This window comes from Aethina tumida, chromosome 1 (assembly GCF_024364675.1).
Source record: "Aethina tumida isolate Nest 87 chromosome 1, icAetTumi1.1, whole genome shotgun sequence".
NCBI lineage: Eukaryota > Metazoa > Arthropoda > Insecta > Coleoptera > Nitidulidae > Aethina > Aethina tumida.
This window is the reverse complement of record NC_065435.1, coordinates 50,310,759-50,330,222: the sequence shown is the minus strand read 5'-3', so window position 1 is coordinate 50,330,222 and position 19,464 is coordinate 50,310,759. Positions and strand designations below refer to the sequence as shown.

General features: G+C 29.1%; 1 protein-coding gene across 1 annotated transcript in view; it reads left to right on the top strand.

The window, feature by feature from the left end:
* Nucleotides 1–19,464, top strand: part of LOC109594988 (synaptogenesis protein syg-2) — a 237,618-nt gene that overhangs the window by 192,210 nt on the left and 25,944 nt on the right. Inside the window, exon 7 of the mRNA XM_020010259.2 lies at nt 3,944–4,150. Coding sequence (XP_019865818.2) covers nt 3,944–4,150 — 207 coding nt within the window. The remainder of the gene's footprint in view (nt 1–3,943; nt 4,151–19,464) is intronic.

Below are 19,464 nucleotides of genomic sequence, written 5' to 3'. Positions count from 1 at the left end.
CGAAACAGAATTAATTTATTTTTCACGTTCGAACAAAGGGAACACGAAAATTAAATGCCCGTATTTTGATAATTTATAATTAAAAATGTTTTTAATACGTAAAAACCGTCCGGTTTTAATTCACCGAACGTAATATTGACGGTTCAACTTTTTCCACCTGAACTTTGTCCGTTCGGCTACGCGTTAGTGGGGGGCCGTGCCGCGGGGGCACCATTTCCTTGATACAAATGGATTGGACGCAGAAAAAATTCCGCTTCCGCTAAACCGACCGGATTAAATTATTCTCGGGCACATTTCATTGTAATTTTTTCATAGTGACAGTGCATTTAATGCCTGTCAGGCTTGTTAATTCGAAAGAAGTGTAAAATAAACACACCATCCTCTGGGCGTTTCTTTATCGGGGCGAAAGTGAGAGACGGCGTTAGTTTTTCCGCTATTTTCCTCTTGTGCCCGCCCGGGCGCGATTTTCTGTCCGCTTTGCATTCCAAAAGAGAACAGAACGAATCGTTTCTTTTTTTATTTGTTTTCCATTTCAAGTTACATGTGAGACCCGTTAGCTTGGGCTTTAAAGTAATTTACTTTTTCCTTCGCCGTTCGCACACAATAACTCGCCGCATAAACGCTTGAATTCTCGCCCGCCGCCGTTTCGCGTTTTGTTCTGCCCCCCGAAAAATCGGTGCCCGCCGATGTCGGTTTACAATTTGCGGGTGGTCGAATCGCGATTATTGCCGATATTAATTAATTCGACATAATTTTCGGGTGAATTGTTAACGGTGAAGAAACGGTTGATGGTTGATGGTATCACGGCCCAAATTCGCGACTGGCGTACGTTCCGGAGGATTACTTCATGAGTTCTCCTTTGCCGCCGCCAGTTTATCGTCGGTTTCGGGCTTTGCTGCAATACAGTCAACAAAACATTTTATTATTATTAGAGTTAAGCTTGCTGCTAAGTTTCGTTATGGCGGCGAGGCGTGTAACGATAAACTACACACGAAGTTCTGCTACCTGTTTTCTTGGTCCGCGATACGCTGCAATTGAAGTATATCTTCTAATTTCGCGTATTGCATTACTGTTCCGCCTTGTTTTCCTTTAACATGTCGGTTTATATGAACGCATATAACCATAAGAATGTATTTCGTGTTCGAGGCGGTAATAGAAATGTAAATAATATTAACGTATTCAAATGAATAACTCGTTACAAGTTAATTTACTTCGTAGTTGGTGTTGTAGTTTCTATGTACTCGTAAAACAAATCTGAAACCAATTCTTTAGAATGTACATATTTTTTGTTTTACCAATTTGTAATAAATTTTTATTGGTGCCTCATAAACTAACATGTATTAAATATAAATAATTTGATGATGTACATTTTCATAAATGTTAATATTGCTTTTCACTATTGCAGCCATCTTGTTTTATTCGTTCATTTAAATTCTTGAATAAATAAGAGCTTACGCCTTACGTAAAATTATTTGGTACGTCAATTATTTATTTAATTATGAACATTCAGTGGTGGTCATTGTAACAGCAATTTTTTAAAATGTTAATTAAATATTTTAGTCATAACTCTTTTATTTCATGTGAACTCTTAAAATAATATTAATTTATTATAATTGTTTTATAAAATTAAAACGTACTGTACTATTAATTTAGTAAGTGTTACATATATTTTTTTGAATTACTGGACATTTCCGTGGCAGAGACTCGACCATATACGATTAGCCTATATTCCTTTAAACTTCTTGAATTGTTATGATGAGTTCATTTAAGTTTGTGGGTGAATATCTAGAGATTAGGATCAGCAAAACCCATCACAAATTTAGATTTGTTTTTAGGATCGTCATGTTGAAACACATTTTCTTAAGAGTATAATTTCTTCAATATATAGAAGCAAATTGTTAGTTAATACATCCCTGTACAAAAATCAGTATAAGAGAACCTACTCCGGAAAAGGTGAAACATTGAAATGATTGACTTATTTAACTGTAAACTCTTAACCATCTCTTCTTGTTTATCTGGGATTTGGTTGGACTGAGTTATAATTTTTCTTGAAAGACAATAAAGTAAAAGGTTTCTATAATTTTGTTCAACCAAAAATAAAAAAGTAATTTTTTAAAGAAAATAATTAGTTTGACAAATTGCTATTTGGGCACAACAATAAACATTATTAGGTTTAGGCATACAATTTAAGTGGTACAGCTCATATTCTTAATATATTTTACTAAGTTATTAGTAGTTATATTAATAATTATTTATATTTATATTTCACTACCAAATTAACAGTAAAAACCTATTTCCTAAATTAAGTAAAAATTGAAATTTCTTCGTGAAGAATATTTTTTATGATACCAATTCTGAACTTTATATACATATTTCTTTTAAAGAATTCAACTTATTAAATTTGAATTTTTATTGTATTATGAAATACTTTTAAAAATTAACAAAAATGAAATAAGTATGTTACTTATCTTATAATTTTTTTAAAGAAACTTAGGATACAGTTTTAATGAAAATCTATCAATATTTATTGAAAAAGTAAAGAAATACAATGCTATTAGAGAAATAATTAAATATAACAAAATTTTAAATTGTCTCAAGTTAAGTTTATTTATATTTAATAACCTTTTGACAACGTCGCCTCATACTTACAATTATGTTCTTATGACTTTGGTGATGGTTGAAGTGCTCTTATTTGTCTTCTCATAGATATTCAATCAGATTTCGCCAATAAATGCAAAGGATACAACATAAGTTTCTTCTGTTACACCATGATACGTGGTTATATCGTTTTCCTTTAGTCTTCTCCTTATGGTATTCTGGCTTATTCTTAGATTATAAATCAATGAAAACTGTTGCTGCACTAAAATACGGGTGACAAACCTTTGTTTAAGTGCTTGGATTCTTAAATATCGGTCTTGTTGTAGTAAATTTTTCGACCTGTCGAGGTCTTCTTTCGTTGGTATTCGTTTCGTAAAATCATTTAACCACTTTTGAAATCACCGATGGCGTCACTTTTAGTCGATTTGATACCTCATTTTGATTTTTTCTTTTGAAATATTATGATTATTTATTCTGTTGTTCATTTTAAAATATAATCATAGACCGTAAAATACTGTTACAAGTGCAAAACTAACTGCTTTAAAATTACAAGAAATGTCGAAATTTAGTTTTTTTTTTTTTTGCTTAACGGATATAAAGAAATATTTTGGCGAAAATTAAAAGATCTTTTAAAATTTTATGTTAAAAATAAATAAAAATATTCAAACTTTAATAAATATACCATAATTTTGCGGCATAGTGTATTATTGAATTTAAAATTAACATTTAATTTTATAACCAATTTATAAAGGGTCGTTACCAGTCAGAAACATTTACTCTTGTAAGAAAAAAAATAATAGATATAAATTAATTTGATATAATGTAAATAGGGATGCAACTACAAAAATTGTTCGTAGCTTACTTCACACATGTTCGAACAAAGTTGAGCATGTATTTCGAAATCTACAATTATCAATTATGTCATTTTTGCAAAGAGTTAACAATTGAGTCAATTATAGTTTTATATAGTTATCAATATATTTCAATATAATCAAAAAATAAAATTACGACAAGTTTTAACAGAATCTTTGAATTAAATTAATACTAAGCAAATAAAAAAAATGTGTTGTAGGTTAAATATTGGTCTGCACTTTAAGAATAGATAAATGTTAAATGGAACTTGCAATAGATATTACATTGGATGTAATTAGATCATCGTACCATGTGAAACAACGTTATAGACGTTTTTATATTGTTTGTCATGTGTTAGATTAGTTTGAAGACCTGATGATGCGAAACTCACTAACAAAACGTCAAGTTAATTAAATCCCAGGCTTTATTTGTCCCGTTTGCCAGACCTCAACCTCCAACCTCTGTGCTAAATTGCGTCGACTTTGTGTTGCAGGCAAGCCGGAACCTACGATAAAGTGGTGGCGCGAGGGAAAACTGATAGAATCCACGGAAACGGAGAGCGGTTTCCAGCACGTCCGTTCCAACCAGCTCGTCATCCGAGGACTACAGAGGTCCGATCAGCACGCCACCTTCACGTGTCAGGCTTCCAACAATAACATCAGTCAGCCGGTCTCTGCCAGCACCTCCATAGAGATACATTGTAAGTCCACTTTACTCCAACTGTCGAGTATTAAATATTGTTTATGTTACTGTAAATGCAGGGATATTCGGCAGTAATTAACTACAATTTACTGAACATTGGACAGTTTCACGTTGAAATTTAACAAACATTATGTATATTTACATCATAACTTCTCTTTACATCTTTATTTGAACCGTAAATATCTTTAATGAACGGTTTAATTTTAGTACAATATCTGATTATTTTATGGTCAATTTTCCTAAAAAGATTACATTTAAAATTCATAAAATAAGTGTCTCAATAATATTTTGTGTAAGTAAATATAATTATTTATTTTCTGGTAGTTAAAATAAAATATTTTAGACAATTATTATTAGTATTTGAATAGGGACAAGTGCATTATAAGAGAGAATAAGTTTTGGAGAAGGCCAAAGTTTCAAAAATTATAAATGGAGCTGTGTTTAGAGAGAAGTTAATTGTCATTTAACGTTTTCTCTTCTGAGACGATGAAGAATCGGGATTATAGTGGATTATTCTTAATATTAATCAGAAGTTTGAAAGCTGCTTGTTACACTTGGCGAAGACTTGATTGGTCCACAAGATTCTCAGATTTATCATTAATAGATTGCTTATGAAATATCACTGTTGAAGCTTTCGCTTAAAATTCCTTGCCCTATAAAACCAGAATTATCTTATCTACTTGTTCTACCTATCTATCTGTCTATGTTCATGACTTTTTTATTCGAAAATGAAATCATAAAAGAATTAGAAAATAAATCTAAAAAAGACCGACCTATTTTCGATGTATCTGTTTTTTAGCATATTCAGGCCCGAAATCAAAACACATTTTCCATCTCATCTCAAGCAATGTAAATTCATAATTTAGTGCGGGTTAATTGGATGTCAAACGTGAAATAACACACAGTATATGGTTATCGCAATGCATAACTTTTGTCAGTATGTTTATTGAGGCCCAGCTGGACGTCCCCGAAACGTCCACGGGAACACATTGTAAGTGTACCTTCGCACTGTCAACACAATGATGGATTAGTCGAAACCCCGCACGGATCAACACGACCTAACCCCCGCAATGTGTTTGAATAAAAGTGGTTAATGCTTACCCTCCCGTGGCTCATCGACCTGCCATATTCCAGCATTATAGGTTGTTCGCATTTTTTTTTTTTTTTTTGTACAAAACACTTAAAATAGAACGAAAAAAACTCGACGCCGGATCAAGTGAAAACATTAAACTGGCGTATGATTTTTAAAAATTTTGATTTCAACGTTGCTACTGCGTATTTTATTAGGCTTTTTTCAGTTCGGACATGGCAACTTTTTATCCATGTGGATATGCTAATTCAAACAAAGGTTTCGTAACAATAAAATTTGAATGGGCCATTAGGAGCAATGACGGCACAGCGGGAAATATGACCGTATCTAAAAAAGAAATATAAAACATAGGGTTAATGTAAACATTTGAGTACCAACAACATCTTATGCATTTTACCTAGATTTCATTACACGCACCCATAAAAACCTCACCAATTGCTTTCAGCAAAATTTATTCACTGAATGTAAATTGCTATTTAATATTTACCATGTTGCGTTCGTCATTCTACTTCTATCTACACTTATTTTTAAAATTTACATAATTATAGCAATTTTACAGTAAAACTGAATAAAATAATTGCACTGCCATATAATATATATAATATATATAATAATTACTAATTTTACGAATACCATCGAATTAATTAATTAATAACGAGAACAAAATAAAAATTGTAACAATTATTTGCTTAATTAAAAATTAATTTGAAGTTTATTAATAATTTAATGTAAATGAGAAATATTAATTTATTTAAATATAATTAAGTGGTTTTCGATTTTTACGTTATTACAGTACTTATATAAATATGCTGCTGAAAATTATTAATAATTTTGTAAAAATAACGAGTGATTAAAATCATCCCATTCAATAATAACGGAAATGTATATTATAAAATATGTGACTTTAATAAATATATTATAAACAGATAGGAATTAATTAAAATAACTTTTATTTATATATTTAAATATATATGCATATATATAGTACCATTAACTACACACTCACACAGACATACGGACAAAATATTCATTTATATTATCTAGGAATTATAACATGAAATAATTTAATTAATATTTAAAATAATTAACGCAAATTTGTCACATAAACAAATATATTCTGCAGAATATTGAATTATGTAGATTACGCCCTTACAATTAAATACCAAAAATTATTTTCAATTGTTAATTAAAGCATCACTAGGCACACATTTAAATTCTAAAATAATAATAATTCTCAATCAGCCGGTATCCGTATATTATTTTAGCTCGAATTTTCATTATGCGATATTTAAATAAATTTTGCATAGCGCACAATTCTTTCTGTTCCAAATATAAGAATTACATATTTTATTTAGGTTAAATGTTCATATAATAAAACACTATAATAAAAATTTTTACTGGCAAAACTTTTATCGATCGCAATTTATAATTTATCGGTGGAATTGTAAAACGTGTGCGCTGGAACCGGTTCAACAATTTAAATCCACTGCGTAAAATTCATATTTTAGGATGTTTTTGCATAAATATAAAATTATTTAACTATCAATAAAATCCATTGATATTAACTTTATAAATTGCTTTTATCAATTTATGTTTTTAATTGAAACTAAAATTTATTCACAAACATTGTAATTTTTATTGTCAAAATGAGTGATTGATAACATGAAACGTATTTTAATTTTGTATTAAAACATGGTTTTTAATCGAGTCGCTCGAAATCTATTTTACATATTTTATTAATTCTTTCAGTAGACATAAATTTAATTGCGATTTACTGCCTTTTAATATACGAGACAGTTTTTATTAAAAATGTATTGGATACTCGGGGGTAGCAGGGTCTGTGGACTAACGAAAATTATATTTGAATTGGGAACACTGGTTCAAAATCAGACTCACAAAAGCCTAAAACATCCTATTGCGGAGGTGCATTATCCTTCTTTTTCCTGCCAATATCGTGTAATACTATATGAGATTCAACGGCTTGGCACAAGTAGTAAGAAAATTCAGCCTTAATCTTAGATAATTTTCATATAATTGTATGTAGTTACGCAAATATTCAGTCTGTTTGTCCACTATTTTGTGATATACTACAATATTTGAAAACATATCTTATATCGAAGCATTTTGTCAGAGAAAGAAGAATTGTAATTTAATTTTCTCTATTTGCGTGATTCTTGATTTCAAGTACAAAAATGTTAACATGTTTTTTGACTATTTATTTATATCAACTACTATCCTTATTATCCTATTACTGTATAATAAGGACTACTGGCAAAATTTTTGAAAATGCTTAATTTTGTTTTTATTTGTGATAGAACATCAATTATCAATTTATATTTTATAATAATTTAAGTTTTAAATTTATTATCCTTAAAATTAATTTATTAAATAGGATATTTTTCATTTCATTTCAAATTTCCTTTATCCAAGCTTTATTACTCACCGATACCTCAGTTTTAATTTTTTAAATAATTTTAAGTTCATTTTCTACATTTGTCTGATTCTTGATTTCAAGTACCAATTGTTAACTTGTTCTGTGATTATTTATTTATATCAAAATTATGTCCTTATTGTCCTATTACTGTCTAATAAGGACTACTGACAAGATTTTTAAAAAGTTTATTTTTATTTATTTTCCATTTTCCATTTTCCATTTATTTTTTATAATAATTTAGCTATTATATTAAAATTAATTTATCAAATTGGATAATTTTTATTATATATCAAATTTCCTTTTTTCACACCTTATTACTCACCGGTACCTTGATTTTTATTGGATTTTTTAAAGAATTTTAAATTAATATTCTACATTTGTCTGATTTTTAGTTTCATGTACTGAATGTTAACTTGTTCTTTTATTTTATATTTATATCAAAATCGTAGTGCTTATTATTCTATTAGTGTATAATAAGGACCACTTGGAAGGTTTTTGTAAATATTTTATTTTGTTTTTATTTATGATACATGCTGTCATTTTCCATTCATTTTTTATAATAATTTTACCGGTACCTTAGTTTTTAAGAATTTTAAATTAAATTTTTACATTTGTCTGATTCTTGGTTTCAAGTACCCAATGTTAACCAGTTTTTTGATATCAAATTGATGATTATAGAATGTGTCATTTTCCGTTCAAATTTTATGATTTTAACTTGAATTGAATTTGTATATTTTTTTATTTCATTCATTTTAAATCTCTTTTAACTCTAATCCACCGAAACCTTAGTTTTTTTATTTAAGTAAGATTAAACACTGCAGTAAAGCAACAATCCGTTTTATCCAGAAATTAGATGATTTGTTTGGTTGCAGCCTTCAGCAACGTGTTTCGTTAAAAAGCACTTCTGTCCCAAACTAGGTGTAAAAAGTAAGAAACAATTAATCTCCATGCGTTTTGCGGTGCCGGGACAACAATGAGGTTAACCCGAGCCACGCATAAAAGGAAACAGTATCCCCGTCCTGCATACTTTATACCCGTATCCGCCTATCGGGCCGGATTCCTGCAGGGAAGCGGTGACTGCATATGGCATATCTAATAGATGCAGGAATCCCCGGGTCGGTTTTTATGAAATATGGTCGTGCAGCAGCGACGGCCGCGACCACGAATCCACTGGAAACTTCTCTGTCCGCCACCTGATATCCAAAACACATTCGGAACTTTCGAAATGAGGATCATATTTAAATATTCATTAGAGAGAGGCGAAAAGTTGGTTTTCGGTTTGATGTGGAGCAAGTTTTGAAGTGCACGGTTTATGTTTTAGTACTTATCAATTAAGACATACTTTACATGTTTTAATGATATTATGCATAGTAATGAGAACAATACACCTGCTTACAACAATTCCAATTAGAACTTTTAAATGTTTAGGTAAAATCTAATAATTCCGCGAAATTGAAGCAACGGATTTTTGTGAAAAAGTTTCAATTTTCATAAACGATCTCATTTGTATTTCCCAACTTTTATCTAAAATGATTGAGTCCGGCATTTATTACATCCTGGCTAGTTAAAAGTTGCCTGCATTTAAATATTCATCAGAGAACGAAAAGTTTACTTTATATTTAATAGGGAATGAGTTGTGGATTCTAGTTTTATGTTTAACTACTTTAGTAACAACGAAATGCTCTCCAAAGTTTACGTTATGTACATGTTAATGAAATACTATGATGCACTCATAAACTTATATTGGATTATTCATTCATAAATATGGTTTACATTTACATATGTAAATATTTAAAATTTATTAAATTCCTGCAGAAAAATTATAAAATAAGTAAAGTAAGTTAATAACTTAGACTGTCATAGCCAAATAATAATGTTCAATTTCTGTATAAACGATATTTGCCACAGCAACAAGGTACTATAGTTTGGCACATTTCGAAGTTCCAATTAAAATTGTCCGGCGAAATCATAAACGGGTTTTAGAAGTCATTAAACGAAAGCTTTAATTAAAGTCCAGCTAATATATTTTTTCGCGCGGTGTCATCGCCGGAACGATATAATAGGTTCGGGTAATTAAATCCCGATACATCTATTGATTTTATCTTTATAATTAAGGTTTGTTTGTGCTGCAATGGCCGTAAAGCGTCACACAGGCGGGCGTAAATATTTTAATCCGTGATTTTAATTGTGCAGGGAGATATTGCTCGGAATCGATTTTGAAAAACATCCCGGGATTAGCGGTGTTGATCGAAGAATTAGTAGTTGGTTCATTGTTTAGCTGTTGCCTATCGATTATACTGTGGATGAGATTTTCCTTTTTTTTTGTTCACTTTTGATTTGCGAATTTAACAAACAGGTGTCTGTACGATTTTAATAGAATCATCGTCACTTTTAATTGTGTCATGTCCAGGATAATTAATATGTATGTAACAAAATTAATAATTTCATTATTATTAAAATATAATGTATACTCAACATTTATGAGAGATATACGTATGAATTTACGCTATAATTTTAATATACCCAACAAATATTTGTAGAATATTTATAATTAAATAGTTATTAAATATATATTTGACGTTCGTCAAATTTAAATGAAAAACTTTGTTTAATTAGTTTTGCTCTTTCATTTTAATATTTAATTTTACCCAATTTAGTAATGCTCTTTGTTCGGGACAAATTAGTCACTAATAAAAGTTAACTTCAATAAAAAAAATAAAATGATCATTTTTAAATATATCAGTTATTGTAATATTTGATTATTATTATTTTTATTTATTTTTATTTTTTTTTAATATCTTACTTATTACAGTTACTTATTACTTCATATAATCTTCTCAATACGTATATTTATATAATTTTTAGGAATTCTCAAAATAATTTTTAGGCAAAAGTAAAATTTACATATTTTTGACAACATTAATGACAAACTTATGAAACAGCGTAACCGTAAACATTTTTACTTATCTTTATTACGCACCGGTAAAAGTTTTAATAATAAAACAAAGATATTATTTGCAACAAAATTTGCTAGTTTTTTTTTAATATTCAAAATTTTTTGATAATATCAAGTCACCATATTATAATTACAATTAATTTTATAAAATCCTCAGAATATGTATATTTATATAATTTTTAGAAGTCAATAAAATCATCAATATTTAATTTAAAGAATGTAATATTTCACTTTATTAATAATTAATTTGAAAAAATAAGCAGTTAAATTTTTAATAGAATTATTTGAATGTAAAAGCAATTTTTTCAAAGAATGTAAAGTTTCTCAGCCTTAATGTTAATAGTAGCTTAATTACTAATTAGCCCAGCCTTAATGTTAATAGTAGCTTAATTACTAATTACATGGTTTTATACATGATATTTATCCTACAATTTAGTTTGTTATACACCAAAATTATTTAATATCACGTTCTTCAAAACTTTGAAGATTCTCTTATACAGATCTAGTTTTGATATTTCTTTTAAATATACAGTAGTCAGCTGACTAAATCTCGAATTAATTTCTTACAAATAAATATTAAAAACTTATAATTAATCGAATAAAATGTTGCTAAACACAAATTAACTTCTAGAGGGTATTTTTATAGATTATTTATATATTTTTTAGAACTTTTGAAAATCATCAATATTTTTTTATGTCAATGTAAAGTGTGCCATATTTTGTACATAACATTTAATGACAAACCGGTGAAAAAGGTTTTACCGCAACGATTATCTGTGCTTGGACGAATTAGACCTTGCATAAAAATGCGATTAAAAAACATTTATTCGAAATGAGTGAGTTCAATTTTGTAGCGGGGAACACTTATTAACCGGGCCGAATTGAAAATGGGTTGGTTGGATTTTGAATTAAAATTGAAAAATACGGCCAATATAAAGTGCTAAAGAGAAAATAAATTATCTCGCAGAACAAAATACCCGATACAGTTTAGCTGTTTGTCACCGGTACAGAAATCCATTAGGTTCTCGGCCGCCTAATCCAATTAAAAATCATCGATTCCCGGTGTCAAATATAATGTGGCGGCGGCGGTGGCAGTGGCGGCAGCAGATTTACGTGTTCCCGTGCAATTACCGATAGGTTGTTTGCGACTGTGTGATTGGAATAAGATATCCTCTAATCGGCTGTTTGCCGTTGTAATGAACCCGATCAACGTGCCAGTCACATTCGGTTCTCTTACACTTCTTTAACTGCCTATCCCGTTGATAAAGACCTCTTAAACCAGACGTAAATTTATATTATCGAATTTAACTTGAACCTAATCTTACCTCGCAGTCCTTGTTTAATGATGCTTGCAAGTCATTTTTTCCACTAAAACACAAAGTTTCCCGGTCCTTAATGAAATACATAGAAAGGCGTCCCGGAACGGTCCCCGCTGGTTTATTACTGAATCGTTTAATCAATGATGGCTGATTAACATCCAAATCACCTAATTTCGGAAGCTCTATTCTAAATTAATTTCATTTAACCGAGCGGAATTACCTATAATTTAATCGATAATTGAAGAACGTTATTGTTAATGATGTAATTTACATTACTCAACCAGATATTCCATTTAATTTTTAATATTAACATTCAAATTAATTTCAACGGGCAACTAACTAATTCAGTCAAGCTTATTGCAATATTTAATAATGATGATTATGCTTTTAAAAATAGTTTAGATGAAATGAAAATAAACTACTTATCTACAATAGTTTTTTTTAATTACTTTATAGACGTGTATTTAACAACAATTGCTGCTATATATGATAGATTTTATGTGCAACTTTGAGCTTGGGTAATCGATCATCATATTTTTTCAATAACTTCCGACTCCTTAAACGGGTAACATTCCAAGTTTATGTAGTTTGCACCTGGTTGTTAAAAGTTGTCTGACCAACAACATAAACAAGTTTAAACTTAACTTAATTGATTCGTCGTCGTACGTGAGAAAAGCGCAAATAAAAGTACATTTACAACGTAAAATCATTGCCGCAATAATTTCATCATAATACTTCCACGCAAAATCGGGAAGGGTGAAATTCACGCTCGGATATCGCCTTCCGCAGTAATCGAGGCCTCCCTAATTAGAAAGCAAACAACCGAATTATTTACGACTAAAAACAATTAAAATAACAGGGAGATAAATTATTCGGGGGGTTAGGCGGTGCAGTGAAAACCGCGTTTTGACGTTTGATATAATTTATCGGCCGGCGGAGACCCGTGTTCTTCGCGGTGGCAGCACTGGCAATATTCACAAGCCATTATGCAGATTAGAACTCCGCCACCGGATTTGCCCTGTCTATTTGATGAAATAGAATCTCCAAACCGACGTCCCCGCTAATTCGCTGCGCATTCCGCGAAACTATCGCTCCCCGATTATATATATATATATATATATATATATATATATATATATATATATATATTTCGCTTCGTTTTGTTTTTTCTTCTTATATATCGCAGATTGCACATTTATATAGTACTTCGTTCTGAATTCCCAGGAAGTTCTTACTTAATCAGGTTCCGTTTAAAAGTTTAGTTTCGCTCGGCGTCCTGGCGGAGAGCGCCGCAATTTGGAATCAAGTCATGTTTTAATTTATTTAATTAGTTTTATAATTAAAATTCAGCAGTTCACGTTCCCCAACAAATAGAATTTTTAATCTATTCCGTGTATAAATATGAACACGTACGTGGCACACAGTCTTATTTGTAGCTACATTGAAATTTATATGTTGTTCCGCTAAGGAAACTTCTTCTTATTTTTGTATTATTGCCCAGGAAATGCCTGGCAGTATAAAATTTATGCGTTGAAAATTGCTCTTAGTCAGTTTGTTCTTAAAGTAAATGCGGATTAAAGTCTTGGATGTTGTTTTTGTTGTTGGAATTTCAAATTTGAATATTGTTAAAACTTGTATGTACATGTACACGTACGTATTTCGTTGTTATTATGATTTTAGGTATTATTATTATTATTATTTAGGTATCACTTTTTTAAAGCATATTTTGAATTATTGTTTTCTAGTCTCTAAAAATGCTCATTTTACGTTAAACATGTACCTTTTTTAGTGTATGGATTTACCATAAAACAAAACGTTGTTTTGCCTTTACAGTGCTACATGAATAAAAAGCATTATGGTGTTAAACCTAGTCAACCTATTCAAAAATATATAATTCGAATTTTGACCATTTCAAAGTCAAGGAATAAAATATTATTTAATTTATTTATTAAATTTATTTATATTTAATTTATTATACTAGCCTATTGGTTAAAACTGACGTTTTTAAATTTAAAATTATTAAAATTTAAAATTTAAAATTATTAAAATTTAAAATTATTAAAATATTTCTATTTCGTTTTTATTTTTAATTTACTTACAATTTATCGAATTTGTCAAATTAAATATAACAAAAAATAAAAGAATTTTTGATTGATAATTCTTATACAAAATATATATATATATATATATATATATATATATATATATATATATATATATATATATATATATATAAATATAATGAAATAATAAATAAACAATATATAATATAACAATAATATAAAATAAATAATAAAAAAAGTATTTATTAAATAAATAAACTCTCATTAAATCATAGTCTTAAATTATTGAAATGTTTCTGTTTCTGTACTTTTAATAAATTTTATAGTTGTTTAATATGTCGTAATGTTTTCTTCGTGTTTTATTCCCTTTCATTTTATCCTATTTATCAAAATAAATAAAATAAATATTAAACTAAATAATTAGGTCGTAATCTCAAAATATTGAAATATTATTAAGGATTGATATTTTATAATAATTACCGTAAATCTTTTATTTTAAAACATTGTACAGTTTTCTTTTTAATTCACATACATTTTATATTATATATCAAAATGAATAAAAAAAAATAAAATATGAAGTTATTTTTAAAGAAAAAAACAATTTTGGTAATGTGTTTTAGTGGTTTATAACTTCCTAACGACATACATACAGAAAATCTTATTGGAACTTCTCAAGATACTCTAATGCATTCTACACAAATCGAGAAGATTGCCTACATATTCTCGAAGATCCCGTATATTAAAAAATTGTATTCAGTGAGGTATACAAGCGTTTCCCTCTCCCTGATAACTATTATAAGCATAACATAACCAGCAAGTATGAAATACCAAAACTGTCTTGTGTTGTATTATTGAATTTTTGAAGGAATTTCTAGTAATAAACACTGAATAGATGTTGTAAGTTTAGTAGCAAATTAAATAAATTATTTGAAAGTGATATCGTGTTCCTTATATAGCCATAATATTAATTGTATATACTACTATAAATTTTTATTTTTAAATATGTATTTTGGGTTAGTAAAAACAATTTTGTCGCTTTAAATATATCAATTAATAGGTTATAAAAAAAGCAACTATTTTTTAAGTAATCCATTTTACTAATTAGTTAAATATATATATATATATATATATATATATATATATATATATATATATATATGTAAATTATTATATTTGTTATTTTTCTTATTTAATTTACATATTTTGTTTTCTGTTGTTAACAATAATATTAATATTAAGAAAATACAAACAAAAATATTTTTACCATAAACCAGCAGTGGTGACTGAAATTAAAATTTAGTGTGGTCTGCATTTCCGCGGATGCAGCAACGTTGATTTGAAAATTAAATTCTAATACACGTTTCAATAATTGAAAACCCATCATATATCTCCATTAGAAAACATCCGCACAAAGCACATGATAAATTTTCCATTTCCCCGCCGTTCATCATATATTTTTCGAGCCATAAGAACGGGGGCCCCATTTTACACTCGCCCGGATAATTTCCCAAAAATTAGAACGGGATCTGTATAAAGTCATTATAAAATAAAAAAAAAATGCGATCACGATTTTAAACACTGATGTATGTTGATTTGGTTTGTTATCCGGCAAGCTTTTTACCGCTGCACGAAATACGTGGAGGCACCGATTGGATTCGTTAAGGGAAGTTAATTTTAATTAAAAATCAGTTGAGTGAATATGCAATTATAGGTAAAGCTTCAGCAGGCGTTGATAACCAGTTTCTGAAATTTAATTTCGAACTAATTCCCATTGGTATTTTCGTTCGACTTTTTTGCGGCCGTTCGCGGCCACGAAGTTTCACCACCGTTAATTATTGACATTTCATTGCAGAATTTCCATGTTTTGTATCCGGAATGGGACCGAACGTTTCGATCTTATTTGCTTTTTCCCAATTCTCCTTTCAATTCAGGCCGAAATCCAAATGCAAACAAGTGATTCCATTCACGGTCTACGCCAAATACAAATCCAAATTTTTTTTGCAAATAATGATCTGTACAGGGCGTCAATATTCTGAGATGAAATTTTTTGCAACAAAATTTATAAAAGTAAAACTTTTAAAGGTCAGTTTATAAAGTACAAGTTTGACAATATCTTATTCTGTTTGATAAAATTTTTGATACATTTTGATACAAAACAATAACGTATTAAATGTTTAACTTATTTAAGCATATTAATATTTTTATAGAATAGTAATTAAACAGTCTGCTAATACACTACGCTGCAAAATTATTGAATAATTTTAATAATTAAGCAAAATGAAATAAGTATGTTACTTTTCTTATTTTTTTAGAATAAATTAAGGATACAGTTTTAATGAAAATCTATGGATATTTATTGAAAAAAATACAATGCTATTTGAGAAATAATAGAATATAACAAATTATAACATTTTACAAGATGAGTTTATTTACACTAATAAGGAGTATTTCCACCACGTGCGTTAATAAACTTTTGTCAACCTCAAACTTAAAATTAATGTTCCTATGACTGATCAGTGCCCTCTCAAATTTTTATGATATTTTCCTTTAGTTGGTTTTGAGTGTCTGGTGATGGTTGAAGTGCTCTTATTTGTCTTCCCATATGGTCTCATAGATGTTCAATCGGATTTAAGTCCGGATTTCTAACTGGCCAATTCATTACGTCGTCAAGATAGTCTCCAAGAATATCAGTCGTTAAACTTCCAGCAATGACAACCAGTTCCGTACGTGCCTCCCTAAACCATTACAGATCTTACACCAAAAATAAGAGTTCTTCTAGTCATCTGTATCTCTTTTACAATACTCATTGCTATTTAAAGAAAACCTAGACTCATAACTAAACGAAACATGACTCTAGTCACCTTCTCCCCAATGAAGGTACTCTCAAGCGAAATTCTGTTGATCCCTACGATGTGTTGCAGTCAATAAGGGACCTGTTTCAGCATGGTACGGGGTTATGTTGTCTTCCTTTAGTCTTCTCCTTATGTGTCCTGACTTATTCCTACACTATAACTCAATGAATGCTATATCTGTACTAAAGTACTCGTTACAAACCTTTGTCTAAGTGCTTGGATTGATGAAGTGATTCTTTTTACCCCCTGTCCAGGACTTTTTTCGTTGGTACTCGTTTCGTAAAAATGAAGGAATGTCATTATTTAGTTTTTTCCTGTTCAATGGACAAAAAGAAATATTTTGGCGAAAATTTTACCGTGTCAAAGCTAATAATTTAATATACAGATCGTTTAAAATTTTATGTTAAAAAAGATATTCAAACTTTAGTAAATACTCCATAATTTTGTGGCACAGTGTATATTAATTTTAATATTTAATTTTGTTTCAATATTGTTGGAATTTCTCTATTTAATGATTAGTTAAAAGATATTTAATAATGAAAAAAATATTCCACATGAAATTGAATTTCACCTTTTACTTAAATTGGAAAATAGGTTTCCACTGTTGTATAAATAATTTAGTAATGAAATATAACTGGGCCCATTATACACAGTAGTGGTCATTATTATAACACCTCTCTATGTTAAATATTTTAGCCACAACTCTTTTATTTAATGTGAACTGATAAAATAATATTAATTTCCTATTGTTTTTTTATACTGCATAATAAAAATTATACTATAACTATATTCTTATTCTATAAAATGTTGCATATATCTTTCTGAATTGTGTTATACATAAATATAGCAACATTTGAATATACAACAAATCTATATCCCTCCAAGCTTCTTGAATTGGTGTGAAGAGTTTAAATTTGTAAAATTTTTATAACGACTTTGGTTATAAATGTGATCCCCCCTAGGTTTTCTATAGGGTTGATGTCTGAAGATTGGGATGGGCAAGACAATTTTTTAACCAATCCGTCACAATTATGAATGTGTGTTTTATTTATTAAGACAATTATTTCTTCAATAATGGAAGCAAATTGATCTTTAACATATCCCTGTATATAAATCAGTCTGTGGTACAGTGAATATGCAACTAATTTCAGCAATTTCAGATTGGCCTTAATTTCGAACGGGATATGAGATACTTGCAGTAGAGCAGCTAATATTTGTAATATATTTTAATAAGTTGCTATAATTATGGCCAATATTTTATATGTCTTTTCTATAAAATCAAAATACTAAAATTGATCTTCCTCCTATTTTTGAGAAAACTCAAATACTTCTATTAAACTAATCTAATTTCTATGAACACGGTGTAGTGTAATTATTCCAACTTTATGCTTAATTATTATTCAAAAAATAAATAAAACAAAAAAAAAACATCTTAAAATTTATTCATTATTTAAAAGTATTAATTTGCTAAGCTTACCCCTAATCCTACAGTCTTTATTTAAATTTAATTTTTTGGCTTCATAGTGAATTCTATTCTTTAAATACACATAGCAAATAAATTTTAATAACAGAATTTTGTTACTGTCTATTAAAAGAACAGAACAGTTTATGTGAAATACCCGTGAAACAAACTGTTGTTCAATACACTTTCCTGAATAAATAAAGCTATTTTGATACAATTTTCACCGGTCTTATCGTTTCACGTCGTAGAGATGTAGATAATTACAAGACAGAAGGGCTTCAAATATATTGTATAGGAAGAGTATAAACTGTTTTTTACAACTTTTTATCTAACCGCAACTCCAGAAACTTCTTCGGTTTTAAGTATATCTTGACACGAACACCGTTTTATGTTAAGTGCATTCGTTCCCATAAACTTCTTTGGGTATATATTATAATAAGGTCAAACTGAATTTTTGACGGAAAAAAAAGTGGCGGAGTAAAAAATTGATTTTATTTTCAGAATTTTCGATAATGTCGATGTGTGGTGACACCTTATTTGCTTTAATATTAGCGCGGTTTCCTAAAATGTACATGTTTAATTAAATTAAAACATACGCAGTTGTAATAAAACTTGTTTGTCACATATAAATTTTCAAAAAACTACACTACAGGGATGCATTTTAATTAAAATAATGCACAATTTTATTGGTACGTTGACATTTTCCCTCATGCCACGTTATAATTTAAAGTGCGTTTCTATCCGTGTAATGAAACAACTCGTTCATACAATTATTATAATCAGCATCAAAAGGTCGCATTTGGTGTCTTTGTCCGTTTTTTTTTAAAGGTCGTAGTTCTTAAATTTCATTAATCAGTTTAAAAGAGTAAAGCTTTATTAAAAGCGAAAAGCTTGTAGAAACAAAGGTATTTTTAATAACCGCTGCGGTGGGGCATATGCTCGATTTTAGATGAGTTACGGTGAAATTTTAAAGTACGTAAAAAAGCCAAAGATTTATACTAATTCCTGTTAATTCATTTTAGCAGAATGAAATTACTACTTAAGCTCTTCAGGCACAGCTTTTGTAGAGTGGCCGCTGCCGCATTGTAGAAATATGAATATTCATGAGCAGAACTTGCCCCATAACTCGCATGTGA